Here is a 15,816-nt window from a genome sequence, read left to right as displayed (position 1 = left end):
TAGTGACGTATTGATTTCCGCTGAATTTAATCCTCGCGCATGAATTAAGGCATCGCGTTATATCGACCGCGTTATAGAATAAGAGCGTCCCACACCGTTTCCGTGGAACTATCGCGTACCTACTTTACGTATCGAAGCATCCCACATCACGTCCCATCCATCAAAATTGATAGTTTCATTCCGACAAACGACTTGCTACGGCTACACGGTATCGATTCCACCTCGAAAAGACGTACGTCCGCTATTTTGAAATTCATAAAAAATAGAAAAATAGAAAAAAATGAAGAAAACGACGAAGATTCGAACATTCTTCTTCCAGAAACTCCGCGGTATCGACGTCCTTCCGTTTCGCCACTCCTCTTCACCGCCCGGTCTACTAATTGATTGTAGTTAACTACCCAGGCAAAGCAACGGTCGCGTATTGTTTCTGGTGGATTGTGTAGCCTATAATCGGCGCATGCCTCGTTGGTTAACCAACGCGTGCCTACATGATACGATAGAGCGGTGTGGGGGAATAGGATAATTGGGTTGGTCGACGGTAGTATATCACAATTATATATCGAGCTACTCTCGCACTTATATAACGGGAAAGATTGAGTCGTGTCATAATTGGAACGTGACGCCCGTCGAAGATTGACTAAAATCACCCCCGCGGAGATTTATCTTGACGGATACTTATTAACTTTTCCAAGCAACTAAGCTACACGGAATTGGTATAGGTGATATCGATCCTTGAATATACGCCTCTGGGTTATATCCGAGGATTTGTATCGTAACGATCCTTCATAATTGGTCTACATAGAATCGAAATAAAATACTTTTGCTCGTGGACTTGCAAAAAGACAAAAAATGAGAAATAAAAAGGAAAGAAAAAAAATGATGTATCTTCTTTCCAGATCATTATAAGATCGTGTCGTGTATCGAACTCCTTTTTATTTATTCACTTTTTGTCTTTTGTTCACCTCGTCTTTCTTACGGGTACACTATTCACTTGCTTATTTATATTCTTGTACCCAACCGGGTTACCAGTAGCAGCTCCCTCCACGAGCAAAAAGTAATACGCTATAGAGCGGATGCTCTTTTATTCTCTTGTCGATACAAATATACCATATTTTCTCGCTTGTAGCTTTTGAGCCATGAATATTGATGAATCTGTATTAGGGTGGGTTGAAAAAAAAATTTTTTTTTTATTCTCTTAGCATGGGGGCAAAATTTGTACCTGACAGAAAGGAAAAATTTTTCAAATGTGGAAAAAATTTTTTACTTGATATTTTGAGGTAGCCAACTCGTTTTTTGAATAAATAATTAATCTAGTGGGGTACTTCCAGCAAAAAGATTTTCGCTGTTGGAAGCAGAAAAATGAAGACATATCGATTGGTTTTAGTCGTAGACCCACTTTGATTCGTCGCAATCCATGCATGGGTCGAAATATTCGAATTTCTCGATCCACCAGCAAACTCGAGCTTTGCTGGAGTCAGCGTAGCCAGCAGGGTAGCGCTTTGTGTGAGAAGTCACCTTCGGGGCTGAGCAGAGGTGACGCTCCACAACAAACCGCTCGCCCGTGGCTACCTGACTCCAGCTAAGCTCGGGCCCCCTCGTAGACCGAGAAATTCGAATATTTCTACCCATGCATGAGTTGCGACGAATCAAAGTGGATCTACGACTAAAACCAATCGATATGTCTTAAAATTTTTCTGCTCCCAACAGCGAATAATTGCTGATTACTCGATCGATTGCACGAGTCAATGATTTTGGCTTTCAGATTTGGATTCCTGAGCTGATTACACGTGAGATTACTGTTGAAGAAGCAAAAAAAAATTCGATTTTTGAGCAAAAAATAAATCATTGTTTTAATTGGGTTTAATATGCTTTTCTTACGTATTTTGACCTCAGGAATCCGAATCTGGAAGAAAAATTGATCTATCTATAAAATTGACTGAGTTATCGCAAATTTTCAGCTTTTCGGGGTCAAAAATAAAAAATTGATTTTTTGGTCTATCTTAATGTAATTTGAGCTCAGAAATCTGAATCTGAAAGGAAAATTCATCTATCTTCAAAAATGACCGAGTTATCGCCGAATTATCGCATTTTTTGGCATAAATTTGAGGATATCTCGGAGGGAAAAAATCGTAGCTGAATTTGGACGACGGATTCGTGTTCCCGAGGTCAAAATACATAAGAAAAGTGCCATACGATCCATTTGAAAAAATAAAAAATTTTGGCCAAAATTTGAGATTTTTCCAAGGGGTACCCCTTACGATTTTTTCAAATTTTGGCCAAAAATTTTTATTTTCAAAAATTAATCGTACGGCACTTTTCTTATGTATTTTGACCTCAGGAACACGAATCCGTTGTTCAAATCGAGCTACGATTTTTTCCCTTCGAGATATCCTCAAATTTATGCCAAAAATCGCGAAAAAATGAGGATAACTCGGTCATTTTTGCAGAGAGATTAATTTTTCTTCCGGATTCGGATTCCTGAGCTCAAATTACATTAAGATAGACCAAAAAATCAATTTTTTATTTTTGACCCCGAAAAGCTGAAAATTGGCGATAACTCAGTCAATTTTATAGATAGATCAATTTTTCTTCCAGATTCGGATTCCTGAGGTCAAAATACGTAAGAAAAGCATATTAAACCCAATTAAAACAATGATTCATTTTTTGCTCAAAAATCGAATTTTTTTTTGCTTCTTCAACAGTAATCTCACGTGTAATCAGCTCAGGAATCCAAATCTGAAAGCCAAAATCATTGACTCGTGCAATCGATCGAGTAATCAGCAATTATTCGCTGTTGGGAGCAGAAAAATTTTAAGACATATCGATTGGTTTTAGTCGTAGATCCACTTTGATTCGTCGCAATCCATGCATGGGTAGAAATATTCGAATTTCTCGGTCTACGAGGGGGCCCGAGCTTAGCTGGAGTCAGGTAGCCACGGGCGCGCGGTTTGTTGTGAAGCGTCACCTCTGCTCAGCCCCGAAGGTGACTTCTCACAACAAAGCGCTACCCTGCTGGCTACGCTGACTCCAGCAAAGCTCGAGTTGACTTTTTTGTCGGGTACAAATTCTGCCCCCATGCTAAGCAAATAAAAACAAAAATTTCTTTCAACCCACCCCAATCTGTATCACTGTTCTATATCGTATGCAACCGTCTGCTCGGAGAAAATTCGCGAATTTCCATCAACATCTCCACGTAAAACGAGTTCGCAGAATCTTTCGGAACCCGTTCGTCTTGGATGGATAGTGAGAAAAAAAAAAGGGAATATCCGAGCGCCGTATCTACGATACAAGCATCGGCAAACGGAAATTATTGGAGGCCTTTGAATCACACGCGGCAAGTTCAGGAGAGTCGCTCCGTAGAAATTCGTCCGCAGCTTGATAAATACCGAGGCGAAAACGAGCGGGAGGTTGTTGCCGAATATTTATGAGGGTTACACGCCCGCTGAAGCGGTCCAACTTTGGTACAGAGAATCTAACTCATCCCCGCGATCCCTTTCTCGCTTTCTACGACCCCGAAAATTCTAAACGTACCACAGGCGGTGGTACGACTGATCCTCGATGGGATGTTTTCGGTCCTGTCGCTCCCCTGATTTACTTGATTGGAGGTAAATTTAAGCGGAGGAAAGCTCGGGGGAAAAAATCGAACGTGAAAATTACCGAGAGTTGCATGTATGTGGAACGCGTGAAATAACGAGCGAGGGATCACCGCTGGAACGGGGGGCGGGAGGGGAAGGTCAATGCGAAACGGTGTTTAATTAATTTTTAAGACAAGCTATATTTAACGAACTTGGATTATGTGAATCCCCGCTGGATTCGGCGTAAACCCAAGTTCATAAAATTAACCCGCCGGAACACCCCTTCTTTGCCCGCATCCCTCTAGCCCTTTTCATTAATCATTCTAAACGGCAACATCCTTTCGGTGGTACAGTTAAGAACCTCCGTGATTTTCTATGAATTTCAAAATATAAATCCCATCTTCATTTTTCGCTTCCACATTCCGTTTTATCTACATATATCGCGGTATGTGAAATCTGATGTCGCGTTGATAACATTCGTTGCGAATTTCGATCGGGGGAAATTGGATGAAAAACGTGGGTCGCGTCGATAAGTTGTCATTGATTGACTCGTGAAACAGCTGGGTTTTAAAAGGTGGGTTCGGTCGAGCCTCGGTCGCTTTTACGACCGTCGGTATATAAGGTTATTTCATCAAGAGAAAAATTATTGGGGTGGCTCTACAGGAAGAGGAATGGGGAATTAATTAATTGGAAGCTGCCATCTTCGAGAGTAGTTCAACTTCGGTACTTATACCTGCCTCTCATCCAGCACCATCGTTTCCATGCTCTATACTACGCTTCAATTATACATATACCCACTCTAATCAGAACTTTAATCAAGATTCAACGCTGGCAAAAGATCCGGGCTCCTTCTCCGCTCTCCCGTCATTTGAACTCTGCCCGGTGGATTTCTCTGATTTTTTTAAACTCGTGAGATCGCCTTTAAAAAATTACCCGTTAATTAAAGGGAATTGGATTAAATAAATCGTGAAAAATCTCAACCCTCCGAACTACGATACGACTTTAAAATCTTTCGTCGTTTATTTTCTTACGAACTGCCCGGTACAAAGACAACTTTTCTTCACTTTTAAAGAATACCTTTCCCCCCATAATCTCGCCGACTTTGATTCCTATTCAGGATCGAAGATAAGGAAAGAGAAGTCGGATAGCGAGTGGGGTTCGTAATTCAGCCACGATTGACCCTCTTTTCTCATTGTCAGTCTTGAAATCTCAATTTAATCGGCTCGTCCGATCGCTACTCCTTGCCAAAAGACGACTCCCGCGGTCCAACGAAAGATGTTTTCGACCTCGACAAGAGCTCGCTCTCCTTCGTCCTGATCCTTCGAGGCGAACGAGAATTTCATGGGTGTGCTTTTTCCGCGGGAACCAGCCTCAGTGATCTTTTAGAAGGTGACACTAAATCGATAGGTCTCCCAGTCGAAGAAAAATTTCTCATTCCTCTCGACGAGAAACTTGACTGTCAATGCTTCGAAAGAAAATTTAAAAAATACCCGAAAACCTATACCTGCTGGATAATGTATACGTATGCAGATCACTCTTATTCATACCGCGCGCACAAACACACCGTGCGTAGGGCATCGAATATATTCGGATCGATCAACGAGTCACGGAAGGGTGCATCTAATTTAATCGACCCTCACCACCGTCCCTCGAGCCACCGTTTCGTGTCCCAGTTTTTTTTTTTTTCTCTACTTTTTTTCACTTCTCTCGGGAGGGTGATCGGAAAACCTTGTGAAATATCTTGTGACAATGGCGGCAGTTGCTTGACCCTAAATTACATTAGGAATCGCTGCCATTCCGGACCACGGAGCAGGTTCATTCCAGGAATATTAATCGACATCCCTTCGGAAATCTCCGTAGCGTGTAGTCGGTTCGTCGCTACGCGACAATTTTCCTTCGCGAAAATTTACTTTTTTTAGTCACCTAGCGGTGGTTGGTATTCCCCCTGGATTTACCACGCCGAGGTAGGATATCCTAATTCTGAAGGGATCCCCGAATACCCATACGTCCATTCTTACCCTATTCAGGTGGTTTCCTTGGATTCTCGCCGATTTGGAATTATGGCAAAATTCACCCCCACCCCGATATTCCGGCGGACGCAGTCGGCCCTCTCAGAGTCCATTCCCACCCTCATACCTCGATCGCTGCTCGGCCGCCCCGCATCTATAAAGCAGCAATTGACTCCCGGTAAAAAGCAGGGTGCGAAAAATAGCTATGTCGGCCAAAAAAGACAAAAAAAAATACAAAAAAAAAAAAAAAAAGCGGAACCAGGCAGGCGGGAAATTCGCGGGCCGAGGCGAGCTGAGCGGGTGATGCGCGAAAACCGGGCTTAGCAGGGCGGTGCGAGCCTCCCATTTGTTTAAATAAACTGGACGGGCCCGGTGCACCGTAAAAATGCTGGACATTTTCAACTCAGCTTGCCGCGTGTTACCGGAAAAATTTTCAACAAAGTGGAGGCGTCTACGCGTACGTATATACGTAGGTGTACTATGTCTATTCTATGCCCGCGTTTCGTCGGTCTAAAATAAAAATTTGCACAAGGCCGCTTCATGACGTCTATCAAGCTAGCACCGCCACAAGAGAAATATTGAGTTCAGTATATGTAATAATTAAATGCTAATTAGATGCTAATTAAATGCTCTAATGCCGAATTTGTCGCTCTGCATTTTATAAAAAAAACCTGTGGCGGTGCCAGCTTGGATTCAAGCTAGCAGCGCCACATTGAAAAATCAGCTAAGAGAGGGTGATTTCGAAAAAGTGATTGGGCAGTAATTAAATGCTAATTAGATGCTCCAATAATACCCAAGGCCCGAATTTGTCGCTCGTCATTTTCGATTTTTTTTCAATTTTTTTCGATTTTTTTTACCGTCTGTGGGGCTGCTGACGGTGTCGAGGGTCGAATCTACGACGGGGATGATATTCGATATTCGATATTCGATATTCGATATTCGATATTCGATATTCGATATTCGATTTTCGATATTCGATATTCGATATTCGATATTCGATATTCGATATTCGATTTTCGATATTCGATATTCGATATTCGATATTCGATATTCGATTATCGATTTTCGATTTTCGATTTTCGATTTTCGATATTCGATATTCGATATTCGATATTCGATATTCGATTTTCGATATTCGATATTCGATATTCGATTATCGATTTTCGATTTTCGATTTTCGATTTTCGATTTTCGATATTCGATATTCGATATTCGATATTCGATATTCGATTTTCGATTTTCGATTTTCGATTTTCGATATTCGATATTCGATATTCGAGATTCGAGATTCGAGATTCGAGATTCGATATTCGAGATTCGAGATTCGAGATTCGATATTCGATATTCGATATTCGATATTCGATATTCGAGTTTCGAGTTTCGAGTTTCGAGTTTCGAGTTTCGAGTTTCGAGTTTCGAGTTTCGAGTTTCGAGTTTCGATATTCGATATTCGATATTCGATATTCGATATTCGATATTCGATATTCGATATTCGATATTCGATATTCGATATTCGATATTCGATATTCGATTTTCGATTTTCGATATTCGATATTCGATATTCGATATTCGATATTCGATATTCGATATTCGATATTCGATATTCGATATTCGATATTCGATATTCGATATTCGATATTCGATATTCGATTTTCGATTTTCGATTTTCGATATTCGAGATTCGAGATTCGAGATTCGAGATTCGAGATTCGAGATTCGAGATTCGAGATTCGATATTCGATTTTCGATATTCGATATTCGATATTCGATATTCGATATTCGATATTCGATATTCGATATTCGATATTCGATATTCGATATTCGATATTCGATATTCGATATTCGATTTTCGATTTTCGATATTCGATATTCGATATTCGATATTCGATATTCGATATTCGATATTCGATATTCGATATTCGATTTTCGATATTCGATATTCGATATTCGATATTCGATATTCGAGTTTCGAGTTTCGAGTTTCGAGTTTCGAGTTTCGAAAGCTGAGCTGGAAGATGAGCTGACAAATTCGTCGTTATAGCATTTAATCAGCATCTAATTATCATTCTATTATTATGTCATTCATTCTCCGGATTTGTCATCCCCATCGTAAATTCGACCCTCGACACCGTCAGCGGCCCCACAGACGGCAGAAAAAATCGAAAAAAATTGAGAAAAAATCGTAAATGACGAGCGACAAATTCGGGCCTTGGGTATTATTGGAGCATCTAATTAGCATTTAATTACTGCCCAATCACTTTTTCGAAATCACCCTCTCTTAGCTGATTTTTCAATGTGGCGCTGCTAGCTTGAATCCAAGCTGGCACCGCCACAGGTTTTTTTTATAAAATGCAGAGCGACAAATTCGGCATCAGAGCATTTAATTAGCATCTAATTAGCATTTAATTATTACATATACTGAACTCAATATTTCTCTTGTGGCGGTGCTAGCTTGATAGACGTCGCTTCATGTACGCGGTGTGATATTAACAGGCCGATTGACGCAGCCCATAGCGCATAGTGCAGCGGCACTTTTAATTCTGGGATATAACAATTTCAACGATCGCTGTCACCTGCCAATTATGAAAAAAAAATAAATAAAAGGAAGAAGAAGAGAGAGTTCATGGAGGTATGCGGAAAATAACCGTGAAAATATCTCATCGCCCACACCACGCGCTGTTCTGAATAACGAGGAAATTTCTTCAAGGTAATCCCTTAGCAAAGTTATGTTATATTGGATTATAAATTCCGAGTTTCGCGTATAATGAAGAAGTAGAAAAAGAGAAAGAAGAAACAAATTATCCAAATTTCCAACCCTTGCGATCGTGTAGATTTACCGGAGGGGGGCGTTAAATAATCGCGGGAAAACCAGGCGAGAACAGCAGCGGCGTAGAAGTTGGTTGAGCGCGGGTGGTCCGCACGTGTTCCCATTGGGTCGCAGGTGACTGGTTTGCTCGGTGGGCGAAGGGGAGAGTTGCCTGAAATATATATCCCGAATTCTCAGTCGAGGCACACGCCACCCCGCAGCCATAAGGGAACCGGCACGTCGGTGGCAACGAAATCTATTGCCAAAAATAAATCAATAGCAAATTGTTGGCAGTCAACTTCCACACCAACGTGCTGCCCCGAAACCAACTGCCTCCGTAACTATGCGGATACGAAACGCAAACGGATTCTTTGCATTCCCTTTCCTTTGGATTTCCACACCTGCTGTGAGTCCCATCGATGCACCTTAACCGGCCGCCCGAAAGAAGTAATTCTTTTTAAACTTTTTTTATCAAGAAGAAAGCTGGCGTAATATCAGAGCAAATGTATAAGTAAAATTACAGCTACTTTAAGTCGAATGAGTTTTCCCTCATCGTCGGCTGTTTCCCTCGCGAACCTGAACTTGTTCTCGGGTTTTCTGCTCTCTCGCGTCTTTGTAATCTATCTGCAGGGTCCGCCTCTGCCCCTGTAGCTTCTTTTGTCTTGCTCCCTTTGGACTGAAGAAAAAAATGAAGAAAGAAAAGGGGAAGGAGGAAAAGAAAACTACTAAGAGTGGCTTTCCTTGGAACTTTTCTGATTTTATACCCGACCGCTCGTCTTACTCCCGACGGTACCGTCGGTGTACGTACGTATAACCCGACGATATTTGCTCGTAACAGAATTTTATGCACCGCAACTCGGGCTTATTATTATTATCATTTTCATCGCATCGCTGGTATTTACCATGCATATAAAGCCACGAAAGTACCGGTATACGCGTATCAGATGGTTTCGGCTTCGTGCCAGCTTCGAATTCGATACGAAATAGGAAAATCACCTCCTAACGCTTCCACACCGATGACCCCGAAGTTGCTCTCGCGGGTCGTACCATTCGGATGCCGGACATACGGGTTAACGTCGTTACTGCCCTCAATTTAGCCGATCTCAACTCCTCAACGTTGGACTCGTACCAATATCGAGAGCCCCGACTAATTGCCAAACATTTACTCCGCATGGTACATCCGATTGCATCTACATCGGATAAGCCTGCAAAATTGATACGCGCTCGGAATAAGCCGGCGCAAAGTGGGTCCGGAGCGTTCGCGCTCCGATCGTTCATTAATGGTGATAAAACGGGAATTTATATCATCTCTCACGGTTTTTGTAATTTCGAGAGACATTCTCTCAGATCCCGATACCTAGGAGCGTTCAAATGGCGTGAAGGGAGTGAATAAAAGAAGGGAAGCGCCATAAAGTGAAATAGTTTTAGGAATAGCTGCGAGAGGTACTCCATTCTGGGCGATAAAATGACCGAGGATCGTTGCAGCGAGGCCCTTTCAGTTGTACGGCTGTAATAAAACTAGAAAACGAGACGAGGCGCGACGTGCTCGTAAGATGGGTACGCGCGCGACTTATCTCTCGTTGTACAGGGTTTAACATTGTTCGTAAAAATCTGAAGGAATAGCGTCACACGAGGAGAGAAGGTAGGCGGTAGAGGGTATCGAGACAAACTTCACTCTCAAAACTCTTGAGACGTACTACGGCTGACTTTGACAAGCGACAAAGCAGCCGGACTCCCGCTTCCACCCCCCACGCCCCCGATAGATCCTTACCTCCTATTATTCTTCCTTCACCCTTTACCGAGGAGGAGGATCTACTCGAAACCTTAACTGAGCTATTTCATGCATGAAAAATCATTTCCACCCACCCCTGGACCGCGAATTCAATTTCTCGCCACTCGATAGAATGTGGGGCATTTCACGCCAACTCGCACGCCTTCCACCCTGACCATTTTTGTTTAGACCTATCTTTTTTCTAACATCAGCCTCACCTTTAATGTACGGAATAATTTAACTAACGCCAATCCCCAATCTAGACGTTCAGGAGTTCAAAGGGAAAGTTCAGCTTTAACTGTTCCGCTTTTGCAGAAGCAACCCCTAATAAAATGCATACGACTATACGAGCTACTGCAACTCGACTTTGTGGCTATACCTTTTAACAAAAGCCTTCCGTTTACCTGTTTCAGATACTAACAGACTACTAACCACAGTGCCGAGGGGCCGCACGCCCGTGTCACACTATGTCATTGCCACGGAAGCCGCACCGCCTCAAGCCTTAAAATCCCCACCTTCGCGTGCAGGTCGTCGAGTGACGTCGCTGCTATCGTTGCGGTCGTCATTTTGGTTTCACCGCCGTTTGACGCTACGGATTTCACCTGTCCACGAACGACCACCCTGTGAATTTCGCCCTCGCTGATTTATTTTTCGTTCGGTGAATAGACCACCCCTCCCCAGCCCCCGGTCGTGATTCCGACAGAATAAAAATTGGGCGACGAATTCGGATGGGATTTAATTAACGCGCACCTTTTGGGTGAGCGGAGCGGGTGGCGTGACCCCCATAAGTCAAACCCGCAATTTCTTAGTCTCCACAGTCACCCAAATTACGTAGCAGAACCCGGGGTCTAGAGTCGACACCTCGGTAGATCGTCCACTTTACACTTCGCTCTAACGATAAGCTGCCACCCTTATTTCTTACCGAGATTAACGTCGGATAATACCGAAACTGAGTACATTAATACCCGGGAGAAGACCTACTTCTCCGACAGTAGTCGCACTGCCTTTTCCAACGACTGATTACCACTTGAGAACAACCCTCGCGTTTCATGGGTAATTATCGCAATTTAAACCGTCCGAAGGGTTGAGGAATTTTGTTCGAAAAATAAGAACAAGAAGTCGCCGAATCTCGTCGTGGCGCGTGGAGCAGAGACTCGAGGAAAGCGACGAAAACGGAGACGGAGGGAATCGCGAAGAGAGGAAAGAGGAGGGCGGAAAATCGAAAGAACTCTGAAAGTTCACCGAAAAAGGAGAGGCTGCGAATCGTCGGGCCCACCGTGGTGTTGTCGGCAGGGAGTGGAAGCGAAGTAGGTGAGGGTGTGTGCAGACGGCGTGACTTGGAGCGAGGTGGGGGCGGCAGGGGTTCCACCTGCCTCGCCACCATCAGCTCCTCTGTCGCGGGAAGTGCGGGGGGTTGCGGCCCTGTGGTGGGTCTCCCCTCCTACAAAAAGCGGCAAGGAAATGCCGCTGCCTGGGGTCGCGGAGGACGCGGACGCGGTCGAGGTCGCGGGGGTACCGGCGGGGGCAGCGGGATTATTCTCGGTCCTAATGCCACCCCCGGTTCGTATCCGCCGGGACTTCAGGGTGTGGGGCCCGGGCTGCGAGAGGTCGTGAATATCCTCGGCGAGAGGAATCAGGCGGGCACTTTAACGGGCGTCGGACCACCACCGGGATCTTCGGATCCCGAAGACCTCGATGACGAAGAAGAGGGAACATCCCCTAAAAGGCCACCGAGACCCTTGTACAGGAGGCTATTCAACTACGTTCGACAGGCGTGGACGGGCGTCAAGTTCGCACTAGGTATCGATAACATACACGTACATCATTCATTGGATTTTACAGCTATACGGGATAATATACACGTATGTGTTTCGCTCCCAAAACACGTGATACATCGACTAACTCCACGCCGGAGGACTGTACCAAAGCCCAGAATTTATAGTCAGAACAAACGCGTACGTCGTGTGACGAATTACCTTCAACTTATATGCTTTTGATTCCCCCTGTTTTCTCTACGCGGCAACCGATCCGCGCGATCTATTTGCAACGCTCGTGTTTATTTATTTATTTAGTTACTCAAACACTCACACTCCTCAACGTAGAATCCGAGCTGCCGGAATATTTGTCAAGATTTTGCTAGAGGAATACGTTGCGACTCGCGCAAGCAAACATCGTTAAGTGCCTCAGAGCTAGCTACTATTCATTCCACGGTTAAATCGCGGCAGCCGTCTACTAAAATCGTGCAGTAAGTAGACCTAATTGCACGGTCATGTAACCATTCATGTTCGTACGCTGAATATATATTTTTTTTCTCTTACTTGTTCAACCATTAAGGACAAAGAGCGGAACGTTAACAAGGAGTTGCTTCTGTGCTCCCTACATTGTCATCCCTTTTGAGCTTTGCCGCTCAGAAAAAAAACCAGCTAAGAAGTTCGCACAATTATAAGGCGTAGGTCTTCGTGTGAGTGGTGGCTCAAAGCGGTTTGCAGGTATATGTAGGATAGCGCAAAGTAATGACGGTGTATCATTAACATTGAGGTCTGCAAAACCGTCGGGCGCCTTTGCTGCTCCTTTCCACATTGTGACGACATGTTAGCCATAATTAACCCGTTTAATCTAAGGGGCCTGTTAAAAAAAACCATGCCTTCCCGTTACAAGAGCTTTCTTTTTTGTGGGACTCCACGCGGTCGACTCGGGTGACGAAAATATCGCATTGCGACACGAAACAACTCCTATATTTATTCGTATAGATCGGATAATCTCGGGGAGGAAAACACGCAAGTGTAATCATCGATCACGGAGGAATATTCTACTTGAGGCGGGAGATGGTTCGAGCTTGGAATTAGATATAGGCCCTCGAGAATGAATCGCGATCTGTCGCGGGCAATAGTTGGCTCCTATTTCTTCGTTGTAATAACGGTGCGCCGGAGCGTATACCGAGCTCGGTTCACGCCCTTTTCATTTATTTTCCCGTTTACCTCGGGAAAAAAATAAAGGTGGTTGAAACTGGAAGCGCCGGAGAGAGAAGGCACGCTCCCGGTATACCCGCGACGGGGATGCTGACTCTTTCATTATCTCACTACACAGTTCCCAGCGGGTATGAACGAGACCTCCTACGGATAGCCGGGAATCAGTTGTTCCTTTCTTTTTTTTTTCTCTTTTAGCCTCATTCTTTTCAACCAGCTATGTTAAGTCGCGAAACAATGGAGCGCGAATTACACCTGGAAAGTAGCAACAAGTAAACCGCATAGCGCAGAATCACCGAATCACACCTCGGAGCTTGCGAATCGGAGACCACGACGCCGAAGAGTTACCGAGATAAAATCCCCGAGCCGCATTTAAGGTATAAGTAAAACTAAGTGCGATCTTCAATCAGAATAGAGCGTGTTCAACGAACTCTGATTGTTGGTTGTCTCGTATTAAGTGATCGCGGGTATAGCGAGCCGGGGAAATCGCACCTTTGACCTTTGCCCTTAATTCGCCCGAAAGGGCGGAACTCGGGATTTCGGGATAAAATTTCAGGTAAGAGCTTTCAGGGGTAGCTCCGCGGACGCTACATCCAATTCTGGATAAAACGTTGCTTCACTCGTTTTAGCCGGAGACGAATTGCGAAACAGTTCAAAGGGTTCGTTCGACTTCCTTTTTCGGGGTGGTTTCTTCAAAACAGCCTAAACACAGATACAAAGACTCCCGACCCGTTTGACGTCCTTCGCGAAGATTTGAAAATCGTCGAGATCCGAGTCACGGTCAGGAAAGCGGGGCAGCCGAGGAGGAGATTTTCGTAAATTATTTCCCCGGACGTTTCACCAGCTATAGAAACTTTTCCTGGCCATGGAGCGCGAAGTCGGTAAAGAGAAAAGGGGGGACGCGGGGCTCATCGAGAGTTCGGAGCTTTGAGGGAGATGGTCTAAAAAAAAATCTTAACGGAGGGGGTGGCAGGGTCTGAAAAGTGCCGAGGGCTCGCCAGTTTCGCGAGAGTCCGTGTCTTGCACACAGGGGCCACTTTGTTACGGAAGCCCACTCCGGCTCTCTCCTGACCTCCGGCTACCCTCCCGTTATTCTCCTTACGCCGCTTCGCCACCCCCGCGCAGCCCTAGCAACGGAGACTACACCTCAGGCGCAGCCACCCCTCGGAGATCCGAACCACCAATCTAGGGAAACACGCAAACACTCGCGTATACGCTCTTTGTTCCTTCACCTTTAATCGGGCATCCTTGTTCCAGCCCTGGAAGGCTTCTCTCTTTTCCTACCTCCTCCGTTTCACGCACCGTCTTCATTCCCCTCCGTAGAAATGTTTCTGTACAGAGGGTACCTTATCGTAATTGCGACTTACGCGTGCGTGTTGATCAACCGGTTCGTACGTGCAAACGTTGCACACGTGTCGGTGATAACGTGTTATAAGTCCTTTCACCCCTTACTTCTCAAAACATAACAAGCAGGCTCTCGCTCCTGTTCCCTTGTCTCTTCATCTACTCGTTTCTCTGAAACCCGCATCCCTACGTCGACTAACGCCCGGGCAAAAAGCTTCGCGTCCCTGAATGTCCCGTCCCCCACCGCGAAGCGTACGAAGAGCGGAAAACGACGTACCAAATACAAGATAACGTCCTGCAGCGGGTGAGGGACTGCGCGCGCGAAAGTATAATGGAAGGCCGACATTGACCTTGATTAAAAATTAACGAGCGTGGTTAACCCGGTAGGGACAAGTTGGGCGGTAGAGAGGTGCGAAGTATGCCGTGGCTACTTCCGGTAGTCAAAGCCCTGACCCAGTTATTCGCTGGACCGAGTGCGGCGTAAATCCGAGGGGTGGGCAGTCCTCGGATCTTGCTTAGAGCCGCGCAGGGTGGTAATAACGCGCAGCGGGTTCTGGCACGCTCAAAATTTCGAGAGCTAATGGAAAAACAAAATGAGCGCGAAGAATCGCGGAGAAATTTACCCTGCGGGTAAAATCGGCCAAGCGGCCCATTTCTCGACACCCCGCCGTTCGCGGTTTTCAATTATCACGCAAACGCAACAACACCGAGGTACAATTAGATTACCGGCATCCGACGACGAGATATAATTGAATCACAAAAACGGACGAACGGATTTCAGTGGACGATTGCGATTACTATGCCGGGCTTCGAGCCGCCAGTAAATGATGTAGAAAAAGAGATGGAAGAAAACTAATCCAATTCTTGATAATTCCCAGACTCGGAATACGAGGAGGAACAGACGCCCAGGTACCGCCCGGATTCCCTCGCGAGTCTTTGCCGGGCTACCCGCTTCACGGAAGCTGAGTTGAAGCGCATCTATCGGGGTTTCAAGGCGGAGTGTCCCACGGGAGTCGTCCGCGAGGACACCTTCAAGTGCATCTACTCCCAGTTCTTTCCTCAGGGCGGTAAGTAAGTCATTCGAATATATTTTCTAGCTCTTTACGTCCCCCCCCCCCCCCCCCCCGGCAGCTTCTCATCATCTCACATACATCCGAGATCACTCTTCGTCCGTCGGTGGAACGAAAATGCTTCGAATAAACCTGTTGAGTTTTCCGCGACGAGGTCCGGAGCGCGATCCCAGCTCGAAACATAGTTCGACCACCCTGGAATATAAGTTCCGCATCTCTCTTTGGCGCATTCTCGTCCCTTGGTATACCCGAATTTCGGAAGATATGCGAGCCGT

The 15,816-nt window shown here is 45.1% G+C and overlaps 1 protein-coding gene across 2 annotated transcripts in view; it reads left to right on the top strand.

Annotated features, from left to right (window-relative positions):
- Positions 1-15,816, top strand: part of LOC105692943 (Kv channel-interacting protein 1) — a 96,564-nt gene that overhangs the window by 66,355 nt on the left and 14,393 nt on the right. For both annotated transcript variants that reach the window (XM_048649209.1, XM_048649203.1), the window contains one exon: positions 15,350-15,538. In XM_048649209.1, coding sequence (XP_048505166.1) covers positions 15,350-15,538 — 189 coding nt within the window. The remainder of the gene's footprint in view (positions 1-15,349; positions 15,539-15,816) is intronic.

Source organism: Athalia rosae, chromosome 1 (assembly GCF_917208135.1).
Source record: "Athalia rosae chromosome 1, iyAthRosa1.1, whole genome shotgun sequence".
Classification (NCBI taxonomy): Eukaryota; Metazoa; Arthropoda; class Insecta; order Hymenoptera; family Athaliidae; genus Athalia; species Athalia rosae.
This window is presented reverse-complemented; position numbering and strand designations above follow the sequence as displayed.